This window comes from Zonotrichia albicollis, chromosome 11, assembly GCF_047830755.1.
Source record: "Zonotrichia albicollis isolate bZonAlb1 chromosome 11, bZonAlb1.hap1, whole genome shotgun sequence".
Lineage (NCBI taxonomy): Eukaryota > Metazoa > Chordata > Aves > Passeriformes > Passerellidae > Zonotrichia > Zonotrichia albicollis.
In genome coordinates, this window is record NC_133829.1 from 15,455,554 (window position 1) to 15,473,336 (window position 17,783).

Below are 17,783 nucleotides of genomic sequence, written 5' to 3' on the forward strand. Positions count from 1 at the left end.
ACTAGGGGAATGAGATTCCACTGTCTGAAGCTGGAACTGGACATTAACCTCCAATATGCAAATAGACCAAACTTCCATCTGTCCAAACAACATGTGATGGTTGTCCATCTTGGGTGTGACACTCTCTGTGACAATCCTGCACTTTTATTGAAAGGCCTTCACAAGGTGTACCTTGTGAGGACCTTCCAATAAAAACCTACCCTTTCTCTTTAACTCTGTCCAGCCTCTGTTCTAGGTAGCCATTCCAGGCATCACTTTCAGTATTATTACAGGAAGTCATTAATACTTTAATGCACATGGAATTTACCAAAATTGCTTAATTACCCAAAACAATCAGACATTTGAGAGCTCTACATGCAAATGAGCACAGATTCATAAATGTATGCGCAGCAAAAACTCCAATTTTTGTATTTGTTACCACACACTGCGTAACCATTTTTTCCTCCTGTACTGAATATTCTTAGATTAGCAGCCTCCTAACTTTGTGTACCTCAAGATAAAACAGTAAGTCTTACCTAGTTCTCCCCCAGAAATGGAAAAATCTCTTGGCAGGACGATCCATTTCTGAATGCAGTGAACCCTGTTGGTAGCAGTGCTGTTGACTCTGTCGATTCCCTCCTGGATGGCTCTGTAGATCGCCTCGTCTCTTGTGGCCACAATCTCAGACACTTTGGTGGCTTTACTGCCACTCCTCTGGCAGAAGTCTCTGGCTTGCTCTGTGAGAATGTCAGTGGGATCAGATGTATCTGGGTCCAGCACACTCTAAAATACCAAATGAAGTGATTCATTAAACATTCACTCTTAAAAGGCATTAACAGAATCTCCTACCAGGCCCTCCCCCTTGGGAAGAAGGCTCAGGATAAACACACAAACATTCTGTAAGCCTTAAAAAGCAGAAACACCTACAGATCATACAGGGATTTACTTTCCACTTAGCTACCAAATGTAAATATTTTCGGCTTATATGCAGATGTCATGAACAGACTTGAAACGTGTGAATGAATTAGGCCACAGAGTCCATCTCTGACCTTGAATTTCTGCCATATTTTCCAAATGACTCCATTGTTACAGGGAAACATTTAGCTCATGTTCAATGGAATTATTATGGTGTAATATAAACAGCTTGAGATAGAAGTGTTCCTAGACTCCTTAAATTAGTATTTCTATTGTATCTGAAGATAGAGAGTATCAGTCATAGAGGTTAACAACTTCAAAACACCGAAGTGGCATTCACTAGGTATGTTCACAGAACTGAAGTGCAAATGTTTCAGGAGAACAGTGATTTCTCAATTGAAGCTTATACCACAGCAAGGCTATTAATTATTTTGTTCCATGGTCATCATTCTTGTGCTATAAAAATAACAAATTGTACAGAAATGTTTCTGTTGGAAGGTTTCTGAGTTTGCCCGTAACAGAAACATTTCTTGGTTTTGCTCATGTGTAAGCATAAAAACTATTGTTGTGTTCTGTTACAAAGGCTTCTCAATCTTCCAGCATTTCTTATATAAAATTTGCATTTAAATAGAAAATAGCTCTTATTGTACATGTAGAAGAAACAGCAGTAAATATGTGGATGTTTAGCAGAGCAGGTAACCCTAGGTTTACATTTGTCTGTAGTTGATACATATTTTTCCCCCTGCTAATATCTTCCTATCTAATTTTAGGTCTTTTAACAAATGGTTCAAAATTATTATTCTTATGTTAGGTGCAGGTGTATAACTTCACTGAAGGCAATATTAAAACTGGTTTACCTTTAGGGTCAGGAGCATAGACAAAAACTTCTTCTTATCTCCAATCACCATAGCATTACTAACAATTGGAAGTTCTTTTTTAACAGCATCTTCAATTGGAATTGGGGGCACGTTTTCACCTCCAGCTGTAATAATTAAATCTAGGTAAAAAAAGAAAGGCTATTAGTTGCATTCAAATAAATTCCAGAGATCAGGCTGATGTCTGGCTCAACCTGCTCTTCTTATGCTGACATAAAAAATACGAGATCTTTTTTCCAAGACAATATTTTTCAAATACCACAAATCCTATTAATTAGCTTCAAAACAAAAATGCTACTATTTTTCAAATGTGTGCTCAAGTTCTCAGCTGTCCCTCAGTATATTTGCTCCAGATATTTTTTACATTATCCAGTAACAGCTTATTCTCAAGGGACTGTTACATAACTGGAATTTTTCTTTGAGAGATCATCTCTTCCCAATTAGCATAGGATTCACCCACTATTCTATTATTGCTATCTCACCAAAAAGGAAGTTCATTGTTATTGTGATTAAAACCAATTCTTGAATCCACCAAGAGGGGTCAGACAAAAGTAAGTTACTACTGGAGTAAGGCTTGATAAAAGCAACATTTGATCTGAAGTGTAATATATATATTCCATGAAATTATTACAAACTTGAGTATTCTCTAAGTAAATTGCAATTCTTTGCTTTTGTTATATTGGTGACTTCCAATTGTGCTCAAATAATTGTTTTTGCAGCAGTTCAGAACATGTTTCAACAAATAACAGAGACACGCTTTTATAAGTCTAACTTTTCCTTTCATTCCACCCTCCTTTTGTAATAGTCTTGTCTTTGTCTCAGATCCTCCACCAATCTCTCTGGCCCTTAGTTTTTCTTTGTGCTTATTTGGACTTGGATTTAAAACTTCAATGAAACTGGACATAGAGTTAGTTTATCTCAGATTGTCTACCTCTCCTGTCATTTAGAGTAACTGCTATTAGTTCAGCAATCCAGAGAGATGTAAGAGAAACACAAATGTTATGAATTGAGACAAGGGGTTGTTACTGCTGTGCTAAAGGAAAATGATTCAGACAAGAAAAGTTAAAATCAAGACAGCTGCATTTGGTGCAGGCTATTAATGCTACCAACTTCAGTCCTGATTCCTAGCAGGACATGATGGCACCTGTGACGAATTCACTCATCTGGTTTATCTCCCTGGTGGTTCATCTGAAGTTCTAAAATAATATTTACTCAATTCTTAAATCCTCTTCAGTTACATCTTGCCTGTGACCCATCCCACTGTCTGAATAGGTATCATGGAGAAAGCCTCCAAGTCAGCAGTGACTAATGTCAGTCTCATGAGCCTTCAGCCAGTGTCCTGTAGTAACCCTGTAGTAACACCTCAGTGCATGGCTTCAGTAGTAACCCTGTAGTAACACCTCAGTGCATGGCTTCAGCTGGAGCTCTCCCTTCTGCTCTCCAGCTTCAGCTCTGGTCTCTGCAAACACTTAACCTAAGAGCCCAGAGGAACCAACCTCTGACCTACAGCACCAATTTCTCTGTAGCAGAGGGTGCCTCTCCTTCCCAGCTAAACATTCTAATGTGCAATTAAGACACTGGCAAGATTCAGAGGGAGACTGGACAGCTTAATGATATCATTCAAATCAAACACAACACATTAAACCTTAGTAGTTTATATTGCTAATTGGAATTAATACTGAGTAAAGGAGTGGGAGATGAAAAGCCTGGTTGTAGGAACGGAATCATCTCCACCTACTACAGACTAGAGGGAACCTTCCCTGAACACAGAGCACACTGTGGTTTTCTCATAGGAAAGTTTATTTTACCTTCCTGTTAGGGCAGTGCTGCCAGTATTAAAGGAAAGACACTTCATTAGATGGACTGCAACTGAGAGATGACTGAATAGTGCTGAACATTTACCATAAACAGAGAGCAAGATTTTGCCTATTACCTTTAATTCTTCCAGTGACATAGAGAAAGCCATCCTTGTCTAGCTTTCCTAAATCTCCAGAATGCAGCCACCCCTTCTCATCAAAGGCTTCTTTTGTTCTGTCTTCCATATTTAAATAACCCATGAAAACAGTCCTTCCCCAGAAACAGATTTCTCCATTGCCTTCTGTATCTTTGTCCACCAGTTTCACTCTGCATCCAGGTGCTGGTTTACCACAGCTACCAGAGAAGAGCAGAAAAACCCCACAAGGATCACAGAAACATCAAACATAACACTGATAAGCTGGCCAATGTGCCAAATTCCTGAAACTGTCAAAGTATCTGTGACTGCAATTATCACCATGGTGTAACTGTCCAACAACCAGGGAGTACTCCTTCATTAGGGCAGATTTGTCAGGGTGTCTGAGCACTTTCTGGCACTCTGTGTTGGCCGGTCCTTGCTGCTTTTCCCCCCTGTATCTGCAGGCATAAAAGCATTTTTGGTTTTGAGTCTTGCATTCCTCCCTTGAGCAAGGGCCAGGGTTTGTGTCAGATTTCTGACCTGGAAATTATTTTGACTCCCAAAGTCACAACAGAGTGGCAATGCCCTTGGAAAATAAAATAAGCTGCAGTATCTTTGCTGACCTTAATAAATATTTTTTTCATAGATAAAATGAAACAGATAATATTTTAAAAATAGTAATAAAAGCAAAATTACCTGTGCTGCCTGTAAATGTAAGGCCCAGACAGGCAATGTGGGCCTGTGGTCTCACTCATCCCATAGGCCTCATACAGGGTGATGTTCAGACCCAAGAAGAAATACAGTGTTTCTGTATTGAGAGGAGCAGCACCACAAAAGTGCTTCTGACAGGAAGAGAGCCCCAGTGCACTACGGATTTTTGCAAGCACTAAGTAGTCTGCTAATCTTGTCCAGAGCTGCTTTAGATCACTGCTGAGTACAAAATACACAAGTAAGTCAGAGAACCTAGGAAGTTTTCAAAACACAATCAGGCATAGATTTTGTTTGGATATGTATTTGTCATTTGATTTTGGGTGTTGACAGAAATTAGAACATAAGTAAGGTGACACATTCATCCTCCTTTCATTTATTTGGTGTTTCTCCTACCTTTGGAGCTTTCCTATCTCCAACTCTTTAGGTATCTGAATTCAACAAATACATAAAGAATCTGTAAAAATGTATTTTATACAACACAGCTCTTGTATACGAGTTTTTTCACCAGTTAAATGTGTCTCTGACAACCTACACCATTGAAATCTGAAATTTGCAAGATCTATCTGAGAAACTGAATGAGCAAAGGAATATAATGGAATGATATTTTGGAATACCATTCTGCATAAGAAATTTCCCCCACTTCATTGTGAAAAAATTCATATCAATAACAATTGATAACTACACCCTCCCCCCTGCACCATATTTGCTGTGTTGCCAAGCCAGACTTCACCCACTTATACAAAGAGTCTCACTGAGGCTTCATGGTTTATTACAAGCAAATTGCTACTTTCAGGTTGCTGGAAATCTCACTCATTGTACTACACACCTGTTTGAGCCATTCAGGTTCCTCTCCAAGCTAAGTGACATAGCCCAGGAAAGCATTTTCTTCTTCAGAAATCCTGACTGAGCAGAAGCATCCTTTAACTTCTCCATGATTTTCTCCCATACTCGGGGAACTCCCATGTGAGATGTTGGCTGCACTTCTTTTAGAGTATTGATCAAGCTGCCCTGTTATAATAATGAAATAATTTCAACAAAAGGCACACAGCAGAGAGAAGGAGTTTTGGTGAAGTAAAACCTGAATGTTTCATTTTGTAGAACATCACTAAATATGTAGAACATAAAAAAGGGCTGGCTGAGCTCCCTTCAGTCACCCATATGCACTGTGTCTGACACACTGGGGGAGGTACATACACAAGGAGAAAACCACACATGGTGAGTTCCTCCAGCATCCCTTTGCTCCAAAAACTGCTTATACTTCTTTTGCCTTAAAAGAACCTTATGAATATGAAGTATATATTTTAATTAGAATCTAGAGCACTGGGTCACAAATACAATAAGCTTTATTGTTCCATAACTTTTACAATAATGGACTCTCAATCTTTATCCTCTACAACTTTTCAAATATCATACTCTCTCCTTGGGATGTTTTCTAAGAGAAAGAATTGCAATCTTAATTAGATGTAATGTAAGACAAGGTACCTTTAGAGCATCTGGCTCAGCAAAGTAAACTTGCTCTCCCCATTTGATTCCAGTCCACAGGTCATAGATCTGTGCAGCTATGTGGCTGAGTGGGAGATAACTGACTATAGACTCCTGCTGGACCTCTGCAGGTTGCATACCTCCTGCTTTGCTGCAATGGGCTGATGTCCAAGTTATCTGTTTAAATAAATAACACAACACATTAGGTATGGTCGGGATTTTGGTTTGGGTTTTTCTCCTTTCTTCCTCTTAACACAAACTTGTTATCCTCTTGCTATGCTAATGAAACTGAAAAATCTGTGCTCACAGGTAGACATTGCAGTCTGTCAGTTCCCTGGGGACACTGCCAAAAGCCAGATTACCTTTGCAGCAATACAGAGAGCAGATAACATAAGTAAATACAGCATTTGTGCTGCCTGACTGGGCTGTGAACACTAGCAGCTCCCCATGCCCTAGTGACACATTCAGCCAGGCAGCCATGGGCTGGATGGATGAGAAACAAATTGATCTGTCCCTTCCTTTCCACCATCTCTGCAGGCTTTCTGTTAAACTGGCACCTTCCACCAGCGCTGTATCTGCAAGTTCAAAAAGGAACAATAAATACTCAGTGATCAGTGAGCTCAAAGGACAATTTAGAATCAGCCACAAGCTCATTGCCTGGTACTGATCATGCCCTGGCTAAGCACTCAGGAGGAAGAGAGCAGCTGTACTCTGTTCCTCTGGAAGCCTCTGGGATATTCACTGCAGTGGTTCCCAAGTGACACATACACACCCACCCCTCTCATGAGAGGCAGCACATACATGAATAGTTTTGAAGTTGTGTTGCTTGACTTCTTAGTGAACCTGAATGATGTTTCCCCCTCCTTCTTCCTATTTCCCACTTTATCTCAGAAGATGCAGTTCAAGGATGCTAAATATGCATATCTTCATGATCAGAACACAGCATATGGAAGACATAAATATATGTGATGGTGTGAGAGACAATGGAGAAGATATATGTGCACAAAAATAACAACCAAAACAAACAACACCCCCCCCAAAAAAAAGCAAACGAGAAAATGCCAAGCAACAAAAAGAAACAGCTCTTTCCCAGACAAGTCTGTAATCTAAACTGGGTAGTGCAGGATACAGAAATGAGAGTATTCAAGATGGCAGAGTACAGACATAAACAACACGTATTCCTGTTATCACAGCACATTCCTTTGGAAAAAATTAGAAGGTACAAATGTAGGCTTGGAAATGTAGGCTAAGGAAATAGAGATTCTCAAGAGAGGGTTTTAAGGAGCAGTGTGCTGCCAGGCCAGGCCATCCAAGTTTAGGTGGCAGCACTGGACAAGCAGCTATGGGAGACTCACACAGTAGGAAGAACAGGATGTCTTTAAGATGTGTCTGTATTCATTGCTTCTACTTCAAGCTTCACAGTACCCAGGCACACTCACAGCAGATCTGTGAGGGTCATACAGGACTGATTCAGCACTGCTTTTGCACATGAACGGTGGCAAACATCTCTGACTAAAGAAGGCAGCAGCAAAGCTACAGGCATGGCATGCCTTCCACTGTTTGTCAACATAAAAATAGCCTGTTTGTGATCAGCAGCCAAGAATAGTTTGGCAGCTGGCATGGAAATGACACCAGACTCCGTTGATATAAAAGAGCATAGATTTGTAACATCAAATCAGTCTTTTTGTGTCCCAAGTTCATTATGTTCTGCTTCCAGGTACTAGTGCACTAATTGCCTACATTTGGGTGAATTGCTGTTTCCACATTGTGCAGGTCTGCAATAATTCCTTCTTTAAGGGGTGAGGCCTCAACTTAGACCATCCCTTTGCAGATTCTTTATGTATTCAGAAAGGCTTCCTACCACCTTCCACTCCTGCTCAGACACCAAACACGTATCTTTCCAAGCAAACCTCTGCGGAAAGTCCTTTTAGCAAACAACTTTGCTTTTGTCTATAACTGGAAATTTTCTGTTTGCAACAACACAGGTAGGGTTACTGCCAGCACCAGCACTGAGAACTGGAGCTGTATTATCCTCCAGTGACAGACACAAAAACCTGCACACAAGTCCAGGAACAAAAAACACCAAAGTAAAAAATCCACACATCCACCCCCAGTTTAATAAAATCTGCAAAAGCAGTCCACCAGGCTGTTTTGATAGTGGCTGGCTAATGTGTATGATCTGCTCATTTCACGGTGACCTATGACATTCACTTGAGAGACTTTATGGCAATCTGTGAACTATATTTATGAATTCATGCATTAGATCTCACAAGAAATACAGTGAATAAAAATTTCATATTCATAAAGAACTGTTCAACTTTGTGAAGGGCTGTTGGAATGGAGTTTCTTTCTTTACCTGGTTTGTACTTTACCAGAAACAGCTGACTGCCCTCTGCTTTGCAGTGCCCTATCTATGCTGTAAAAGCAAAAGCATTTCAGGGCTCTAGGATGTACCAGGCATCTCAAACCACAGGAATCAATATCCCCACACTTTGCTGCTCCTCTGCTACAGGAGCCTAAAGTACCTACGTTGTCATGGCTCAGCATGGCTCCCTTTGGCTTCCCAGTGGTTCCAGAGGTGTAGATCAGAACACAGCACTGATTGGGCTTTTGGGAGTTAATAATGTCATCCAAAGTACTGTCAGAGACATCACCTCCCAGCTCCAGAAACTCTTCCATCTAGAACATGGAACAGAAAATACAGGATACCAAATGACTTCCTACAAACTGACACAGTACTACTGCATCTTTCCTGTCTCAAAAATGTTAGAACATTTCAGTGCCTTGTTCTGAACACATGTCCAAGGCAAGTTTCCCCAGACCTTGGCTATGGAAGAAATATGGTGAGTCTATCTTAGAGCTTAATGTGTGAATTGCAAACAGACTATCTAAAATTGTGCTGTCCTGAATCTATTTAATGTCTAAGAAGGAATAGTAATACTGGTCCTCCTGCAACGTGGATACTATGGATAAGTCACAGGGGCTAAAACTCTATTAGGTTCTCACACTGTAAGAATGATTTTGAGTATTATTTACAGGAATCTGGATCCATCATTTTTAAGAGTACACTTGTGACAGCCCATCTATCATTCATTGTACACTATATAAATGTACCTATAAAGCAATTGAATGAAAGCTTCTTTGCAAAAGCATCATTATCTAGATGTGTGAATGCTTGCCCAAATTATGTGTTCTTTTATAGGAAACAGCATATGATGATGCTGGTCACAACTTCCATTCAAATTTGACTCATTCTAGAGTGAGGTAAAACTTTTATGACACTGGACTTTTGTGCCACACAAATTGGCCTACAAGAATCCTGAACCTGCTCCTCTGTATTATATGGGTTGCTCCCCAATACTTCTGTGACACACCCCAATGTGCTGTTAAGTGTAACATTGCTTGCAATGCTAATTGGAAACTAGAGTATCACAGAATTTTTAAAGAAAATTGATAACTAAATGGTCAGTTTCCCACTAGAATCACGTGATTCATACTGTGCTACAGAAGTGTAATATTTAAATGCAAGGTGCAGCACCTTCATTTTTCAGCAATTTCTTGGAGCTATATCTAGGACCACAAAGCAGTAACGGGGATGATGAGAAAACAGAGGTAAAAAAGGAGAGCCTCTGCTTGAGGGTACTTAATTTCTTCTTTCAGACATCTGGCATTGCCCTGGGCTACTAAGATTACAATAGTCAGTGTCTGTGGCACCTTAACTGCCTTTTCTTGGGTGGCAAGGCTGTCCCAAGAATTATTCATCAGTTTTATACTTCCTTCCAACAAACCACATCTCTGAAAAGAGAGGCACTGAACAGCTCTGTAGCAAGTCAGGGATTTGTCACATTCTATTGCTTCCCCACAGAATGTGGCTGCATCAATTTCACAAGCTCCTGGAAAGCCTGGTGGTGTGAAGGACGTAATTGTTTGTATGTCACTGAGCAGTTGTTCCTGCTCTCCTGACCATACTGTATTCTCACAGTGGAATGCACTGATCACTGAGAATCTGTTGCACAGGCTTTGTTTACTGAGCAGCACCTGCAACAGATGGTGTTGGCATTCCAGTATGTGTGGAAGGTACAGAAACAGTCACAGCACACTCCTGACTCTGCATTTGCCTTCTGGAAACACGCACTGCTCAGCCAGCTCCGCCCCTGCTGCCGCTCATCACACGGCACAAATCCCTGTCACCCAACGCCGCGTGGGCCGGGGGTTTGCTCTGCATCACACTCAGCAACAACCACTGCCTCTGCTGAGCTGAGCTCTCATTTCTCCTTTAGGTGACATAAACTATGGCACCTGTCAGACACTCACAGCTACCCTGCTCTTCTGAGAAAATGTCCAACATGACACCTAAACACTGAACCAGTGTTTAAAAATACAGCAATTCTCACACATTTAGATTTCACTAAGTGCAAGTTGTTCAAGAATTAAATGCTAGCACTAAGTCTTTCTAAATAGTAAGAACACCTTTGTACTAACATTTTTATTGTACAAGATGCAAGGCCTGCTCTATATCAGTATGTATAGTATTGGAACAATAACAGTTTATTATTAAGGTATAAAGCAAGACATTAAAAATAGGCACAGAAAATTTTTTTCTTATCTGATTATCAAAACTGCAAGTATTTTAAAATATTTCTATGCTGTTCATTATATTTTTATATACTGAATACATTATATTTCTCTTCAATGTATTTTTTCAACACCTGAAGTTTTTCAGCCTAAAATCTGATCTGTAGTCCAGTTAAAACACTGGATTTTTAAAAAAATTACCGAATTCACAGGCACCAGGGGGCAACTTCTTTTTTAACCATTTGAGAGTACACATTCCCACCTAAAACCTACAGGTGTTTTAATAACCCAGTCAAGTTAAAAATTAGGAAGACACAAGACAGACTGTAAAGTAAGGAAGGGCTTTTCTTAAATGTGAAGTATCAAAGGTAAATTGAACAGAAAAAGCTGACAAAGCTTTTGAATGTGTTTGCTGGAGCACGGCAATGCATTCTAAACAGCAGATAATCACAGTAAAAATGTATCAAATAAATAACAGCCAGGTATTAACTGTAATACATGGGTGTAACCCCGGGCATTGTTTGGTTGTGCCTCTGTTCTAGCATTCACTCACCGTGTACAAATTTGGATGTCTCTCTGCAATGGAGTCCTTATAAAGCACCACGGCCTTCAGGTGGGGCAACCGATTCCAGATCTGTTGCATTTTTTAAAACAAAGTTATTTATTACTCATATCTTGTGTGGGCTTTTCTCCACTCTAATGTTACCAAAACTGTAATGGGTTGACAGGCACAAAAGCCTCCCATTTCCCTTCACCTCCAAATATTCTCCCCTAAACTCATCACCAACCAGCTCAACTAGAGGTGGGAGGAAGGGAACTACATAGTCTACACAGACTACACGTCTGCTCCAGGAAATCTAGTTCCAGTCAAAAGGTTTAAAAAATGAAAAATAGACCAGAAATGGCTCCTTAGTTTCCTTTCTCATAATGCACAAAAGGACACATAAAGGAACAGTGCAGGCCAAGCTAGAAGCTGACCCAGGCCTGTGATTACCAAAAAAGTCCCACAGCAAAAAGTGATGTTCAAGTGCTAAAAAAAGTTCTACTTCCTTAAGGAATAAAAATCAAATGAAGCTGTATACACATTGTAAGGATAAATAAAAATATAAAGCTGCAGGCTTACAGGCAGACAGCAGTGGCTGCTGCTTTCAGCAGCTCTTTGTGTGCTTTGCATGGCCTATAGGAAGCATTGATTTCACTGAATTCTGTGAGAGCCCATGCCTCACAGACACCTTTCAATTAATCACATTTTGAACAGAATTTTGCCAATACAAAAGCAGTGGCTTCATGGTAGCCAGTATGTACATATTATTAGAAGGATAGCAATTGAGGTGTTATTCTTTCAGTCTTGGATTCCAGAAAAAAAGTTTCAAAAAAACCCTCTGCTGGCTAAAGCAGTTCTGGCCAGAGCTCTCTTTTTCTACATAATGTGTATGAACCAAACCCCTTGAGTTGTTCCACTTGGATTCCTCTCCCCATGTTCACAACAGCATAGCCTGGTATTGTGTCAATGACACTGCAAGAAGGCTTATCAGACTTACAAAAATCTCTCTTCCTCCATATTGCATGTAAAACACAACTACAAAATACAAAGTAATTAATGAACAACTTATATGAAATACATTTGAAGAAAAACCTGCATATTTTCTCTCTTGCAGGTATGTGGTCCTGGCAGAAAGCTCCATCATGAGGGCCCTCCTGCTTCAGCAAATGATGCAAGTTTGATGAATCCACAGGCTTCCCTCAACATCTGACAGACAGACAAGCCCTTCTCCAGAGTTTCCTGTGCTCCTCTCCCAAGTCTCCTTGCCATCACATTGGTCTTTCCATCTGGCACTGCTGCAGAAAGGCAGGCCCAGCTGCCCAAGAGTTCTGTCAAAGTTGAGACTGTTCACTTAAGGAGGATCCTGCTTTCTCACTAAGCTCTGTCTCATGTTAACCAAAGTGCAGTAAACTCAAGAGCCTTAGTGGCTGATATTACAAGCAGGAGAAGATGATACCTTAGAAAGAGAAAATTCTGAACACTGACATCCTTAATATTTAAATGGCAGACTTTTACAAACCCTCATCAGCATAATCTCTTCCACTGGACTTCCAAGTGGACTGTGTTTTTCCAAACAGAATCAGGTGGTGACAGTAAAAATATGGGATCAAAATGTGGGTTTTTCAGGTAAACCTGCAGTGAACCATCCAGTGAGTTCTCTGCTGGAGCCACAGACACTGCAGAGGGTCAGAGCCACCCACGAGCTCTGACACCAGATACCAGATCTCTGAGCAGCAACACACACTTCACAAAGGTTTCATGATACAGAGAGTGTACATGGTATTTGGGACCAACACAGCATTGAGAAATGAAAAATTGTGGCTTTTCAGTAATCATTCAGCCACCTTGTACCTGCATTATCTTGTCCAGCTGTTTCTGATTTTCCACAACCATGATATCAGTCTTGCTGTCATGGGCAATGTAGTGACAGGCCTCTGGAGAATTGGTTGTATATATCCCTGTGACAATTCCTCTGCATCAAAAAAATAATATATATAAATATATATAAATATAGATACATGTAAATATAATTATATGTATGTATAAGAACATATATTTATATGCATACACATGCACATAGTATCAAAAGAGAATAATAATCAGATAAAACCTGAAGGGGTATGAAGATGTGGAAGCAAACAGCAGGACAGCTCTAATGTTTGCTTCACATATTCAGACATGCACGCATCTCTGATTTATGCTCATTGGGAAAAGTAATCTCTAAACTATTCAGTAGAAGATGCTAGGACTCAGTGTTTTAACTCACTTAAGGTTACACAGGAGTTAGCTCAGGAAGTGGTAAAAAAATCCTCACTTATGTCCTCTTTTTGTTCAAGCTGTGCACAGATACCAATTTGGATTTCATTGGTACAGAACAGCTTAAGAATTAAAATCCAAATTAACAGGTATCAGAAGCAATCAGGGTAGTTAATATTCATATGTTACTTCATCTGTTTGAACATATCTTACTGTAGATATCATTAATATTGTATTATTTTCATTAATATAAAACTGGGATTCTCATCTATTTCCCACATTTTCCATCGATAAGATCCTGTACAACACCTTCTGTGTGACTGTCATGCTTAAGCCATGGCAAACAGGATCCACTTATGAGTGTCAGAACTATTTGGAATATAAGACTCCAGCAGGTTGCTGAAAGTGTCAATCAGTAGCAACACAACTTCCAGGATATGATACAAAATACTGACTTGATACAGTCCCAGACCTAGCAAAATAGAAATCCCCAAATCCCCCTCAAAAATTAACTCTCCCCAAAAATCTTACCCAGCAAAAACAGCTCCAACAGCTGAGATGAACCATTCTGGAGAATTAAATCCAAGGATTGCTACGCTATGGAATCGTTCAAGACCAAGCTTAAAAATAATATACAGGAGATTTTATAATATAGGCCCACTGGAGAGAAACATACACACAAATATAAACCATGAACACTTTTGATTTATTATCACAGTACTGACAAGGCATGTGAAGGCATGTTTTGGTATCCATAGCAAATCTGGCATTTATAAGCAATTAACAGGATGTGAATGTTCCACTACCTTCTCCTGTCTGCTTGAACTCTGCTGCCCAGAAAGTCCCAAGACCCAGAATATTTCAATATGAACAAGAGCATAATGAGTACTAATATTACCCTATATTTAGAATGTTTTAAAGATTGTCTTTATCTCACCAAATTCATGATAGTAGTTTTCCCCTATTTTTTTATCTTAAGGCCACTGAGCTCTTCTGAGCTCTGCTCCCACGTCCCAGAGACGCAGTGCAACACAGCAGCTCCTCACTTGCAGTCAAGGCTCCCTGACAGCAGTGTTACCTCTGACCAAAAGTCATTTTCATCATTATCATTTCAATAAAGAATATTGAATACTGATCTTCAAGTAATGCAAAAACCTTCTTATATATTGTGGGGTTTGGGGTTGGGGTTTTTTATTCATTTGTTTTTTGCATTTTTAAAGGAGACAGAAGGATTAAAGGCATTGGTTTTGTTTCCTGCACCTACCTTCAAGAAGCTCTTGGCTGCTTTCCTAGAGAGGCAGTAATATTCTGAAAAAGTTATTTTCTCCCATTTTCCATTCTTTTTGCTGGCCAAAGCATTAAGGGATCCATATTTTTCCAGGCTCTCCTTGAACATCTGATGAACTGTTATGGGAGTCTGTGGGCATGAGTTATCTATTCTCAGTCTGACTCTGCCATCAGCAAAAGAAGTCCACAGAGACTCTGGAAGGTAAAGCACCATTGTCAAGGTAATCTGCAATTGAAAAATACCATGCGACTGTGTACCAGAAAACAAGAGGATTGAATCAAGACCCCAGGACTAAGCACAACTCTGGCACTTCCCAGCTCTTGAGAGAAGGGTTTTCCAATTTTCTCCTTACCAAATATACCATGTAGAAAGAGAAATCTTTATTTCTTGTACTTCATTCTGCATCTTGAATGAAAGTGCCATACAGAATTCTGTTGATGATGTGTGCTGCAGGCACACCTCCAGTTCCAGCTGAATTTGTTTGCCTGTGCTCAGCTCTGCACTCTCCCTTGTGCCAATGGAGCAGCTGGTGAATCAGAAGGCTGAAGAGATCCAAAAGATACAAAACCTCCACTCCTGTTCAGTATCCAAGCTCCTTTTGCGTGCTCTACCTCTTCCCTCCCTCCTGCCCCTCCAGCTCTTCTCCCTCATCCTTCCCTGCTCCTCACTACTTCCCACAGCTTCTCCCTTGGTCATGTGTCCCATGTTCCAATGTGTCCATTCCGCTCACTCCTGTCTTGCCCTGCTTCCATGGTTCCATTTGTCATCTTCTGTTCTTGTCTTCCTCACCCTCTCTTTTTACCATCCACTTTTTTCTCCCTGTGTGTTTTTCTCCCCTTCTTTGACAGCGCAAAGCTGCAGAGCACCAACAAATGTCACTTGGCTCTCACCACTGGTGCCAAGGACAGGGACAGTCCCTGGCACTCACAAGAAATGTCTGCCTCAAAGACTGTCCTTGGCTCTTGCAAACCCTGCAAGGGGCTGAGTATGAATACACTCCTTAGAGGATCTAGGGGTTATGAGTTGGCAAAATTCAGGTGAATTCTCACAAGGAAAGCACAAACCCTCCCACAACTCCCCATCAAACAGTTCCCATACTTTTGAACATAACAGTACAAGAACATTTTTAAGATTTTTTTTTTCCTTAGATGTACTTTCATAAATAAAGCAATCTTTTTAGCATAGGCATAAAAATGGATATATTCTATATTCACCAGTGAGCTGGTGAAAAAATTGCAGACCAAAGTGCTTGGGTTTGTAAGAATTAAGACTAACCAAAAACAGTTCTTTTTGTAATTCCTAATACAAGTTAATAAGCATAATTGTATTTTACTGTGCCTATGGAAAAAGCAAGCTCAGTTAGTATCTGTGCTGTTTCCTGCTACCTCAGTGGCTGAAAAAGAGCAGTTTTGGAGTGTTCTAAAGCACAACATGCATCACACCCCTCTCCAGTGCTATTCTAGTTGCTTCAGAGGTCTGGGAACTCCCTCTCTGAGCACCTGTGGCAATACAGGAACACATCGGCCACAGCTGGATCCACAGCAGTGCTATAGAACACACTTGCAGCCTGCACCAAGAGCAAACTGCTGTAAACTCACCAACATTTCATTCCATTCCTGCTCCTGGCTGGCAGATTTGCATTCTTCACCTGACAAACAGAAGGTGCTAATGACAACAATAAGTACAAATTAAGCTGCTTCATCTTCATGCACCTTCATTTTCTCATGTGTCAATGGCACATAATGACTCTCAAAACATAGAGGTGGAGCTGTGCTTAGGTCACTGGAGAAAGGGCATCATAAATCCAGACAGTTTAGAAACAAATAGCTGTGAAGGAGTTTAGGTAATAGACAGACTTTATCAAAGTGTAAGCAGTAGCACCCAATAAATATTTTATGAGTTGAGAAGGCAAAGCAGCTGTTTCTGCACTTAACCCCAAAGCAGGTGTGAAAAGGATGAGAGGCAGAAGCTATTGTCAATCCAAATGTTTATTGGACTCAGTGACACACCAAAGTCCAAATGAAAAATTATATATATAGATGTTCTGGCTTCCAAAACAAAGGTATCAGGGATTGCAGGTGTGCTTGGACACAGATAGGTGACTGCTCTGTTCAAAACAAAATCATAGCATACAGAGCTAAAATACAACTTTCTGGTCCATATATTATAAACGTTCCTGAATAAAGACATTCCTCTCTTGAAGGAAACAGAAAATATTAGTAACATTACAGACATTGCATTAATAGTGTCTTTTCACTTCGCATGTGCAGCAAATAACAGCACTGCTCCCAGAGAATAATTAAAATTAATCAAATTCCTGAAATACCTATACATAGAAACAAAAAATCTACTTGAAAATTGGGTTTCCTTTTGTTTTCCTTATGCAGGTTTTTCTGCTGTTAAAAAGGCATCTTTGATTCATATCAAAGATAAGGAACAGAATCACTCTCAGAGACTCTGTGCATCACCTTAATAATACTCAAGATACAGCACAAACAAATATAAACCTGAATGCCCATTCAGTGTCTGCTTTTGCATGTATTTGCAGGTAGAACTTAAATCTCAGAACAGTTCTGAAATCTCAATAAGCCAAATAATTCTAAAAATCTAAATTGTCTGTCCCCAGAGTTAGTAAAAATCCCAGAACATGAACAATATATTCCTCTGTCAGTTTGCAGAGGGATTTTGAGCAGAGTGCTCATTCTTCATAGAAAGTGGCTGGGAAGGAATGCCTGGCTAAATACTAAATGTATCGATTATAAATGTTGGGAGAAGCAAAACAGGTGTTCTGCCTCAGTAGCACCTGAAAGTTAAACTGCAATGTCCAGGCTGGAAATCAACTCAGCACCTCCTGAAACCAAAGTGGAGATCAGAATAAAACCCTTCAATATACACCCTTAGCACTGGTACCTGATACAACTGTAGCTTCACAGAGTAACAGGAAAAAACTCAGCACTCCAGCTCAAAGCACTTGATGCCTCTGAAAGTTTTGTGTATGCAAGCAAAGAGTTGTTCCCTTCCTCTTTCTTTCACTAACTTGTGCTACCTGCATTGTGCTTCATAGCCAAAATGCTTTTTCATTCACTACTATGTGACCTTGGCTCATGTCCTTCATATGAATTCTGAAGGTCAGAGATGGTGCAAAAAGATTTCTGCTTAAAGAAGGCTATATTGGCAGATAAGAAGAACAGAGATTTTATTCAGGTGATAAAATCTGGACTGTCA

At 40.1% G+C, this 17,783-nt stretch overlaps 1 protein-coding gene across 4 annotated transcripts in view; it reads right to left on the bottom strand.

Annotated features, from left to right (window-relative positions):
- ACSBG1 (acyl-CoA synthetase bubblegum family member 1) overlaps nucleotides 1–17,783 on the bottom strand; it is a 37,627-nt gene that overhangs the window by 5,432 nt on the left and 14,412 nt on the right. The window contains exons 3-13 of one of the 4 annotated variants that reach the window (XM_005487805.4): nucleotides 14,535–14,752; nucleotides 13,802–13,890; nucleotides 12,866–12,986; nucleotides 11,024–11,104; nucleotides 8,425–8,574; nucleotides 5,896–6,072; nucleotides 5,240–5,421; nucleotides 4,399–4,632; nucleotides 3,703–3,920; nucleotides 1,752–1,891; nucleotides 516–762 (exon numbers count right to left, since the gene is read on the bottom strand). In XM_005487805.4, the coding sequence (XP_005487862.2) occupies nucleotides 516–762; nucleotides 1,752–1,891; nucleotides 3,703–3,920; nucleotides 4,399–4,632; nucleotides 5,240–5,421; nucleotides 5,896–6,072; nucleotides 8,425–8,574; nucleotides 11,024–11,104; nucleotides 12,866–12,986; nucleotides 13,802–13,890; nucleotides 14,535–14,752 (1,857 nt within the window). Of the gene's footprint in view, nucleotides 1–515; nucleotides 763–1,751; nucleotides 1,892–3,702; nucleotides 3,921–4,398; nucleotides 4,633–5,239; nucleotides 5,422–5,895; nucleotides 6,073–8,424; nucleotides 8,575–11,023; nucleotides 11,105–12,865; nucleotides 12,987–13,801; nucleotides 13,891–14,534; nucleotides 14,784–17,783 lie in introns of all 4 variants that reach the window. The other 3 variants (XM_026793929.2, XM_074549503.1, XM_026793930.2) reach the window with 3 other exon arrangements.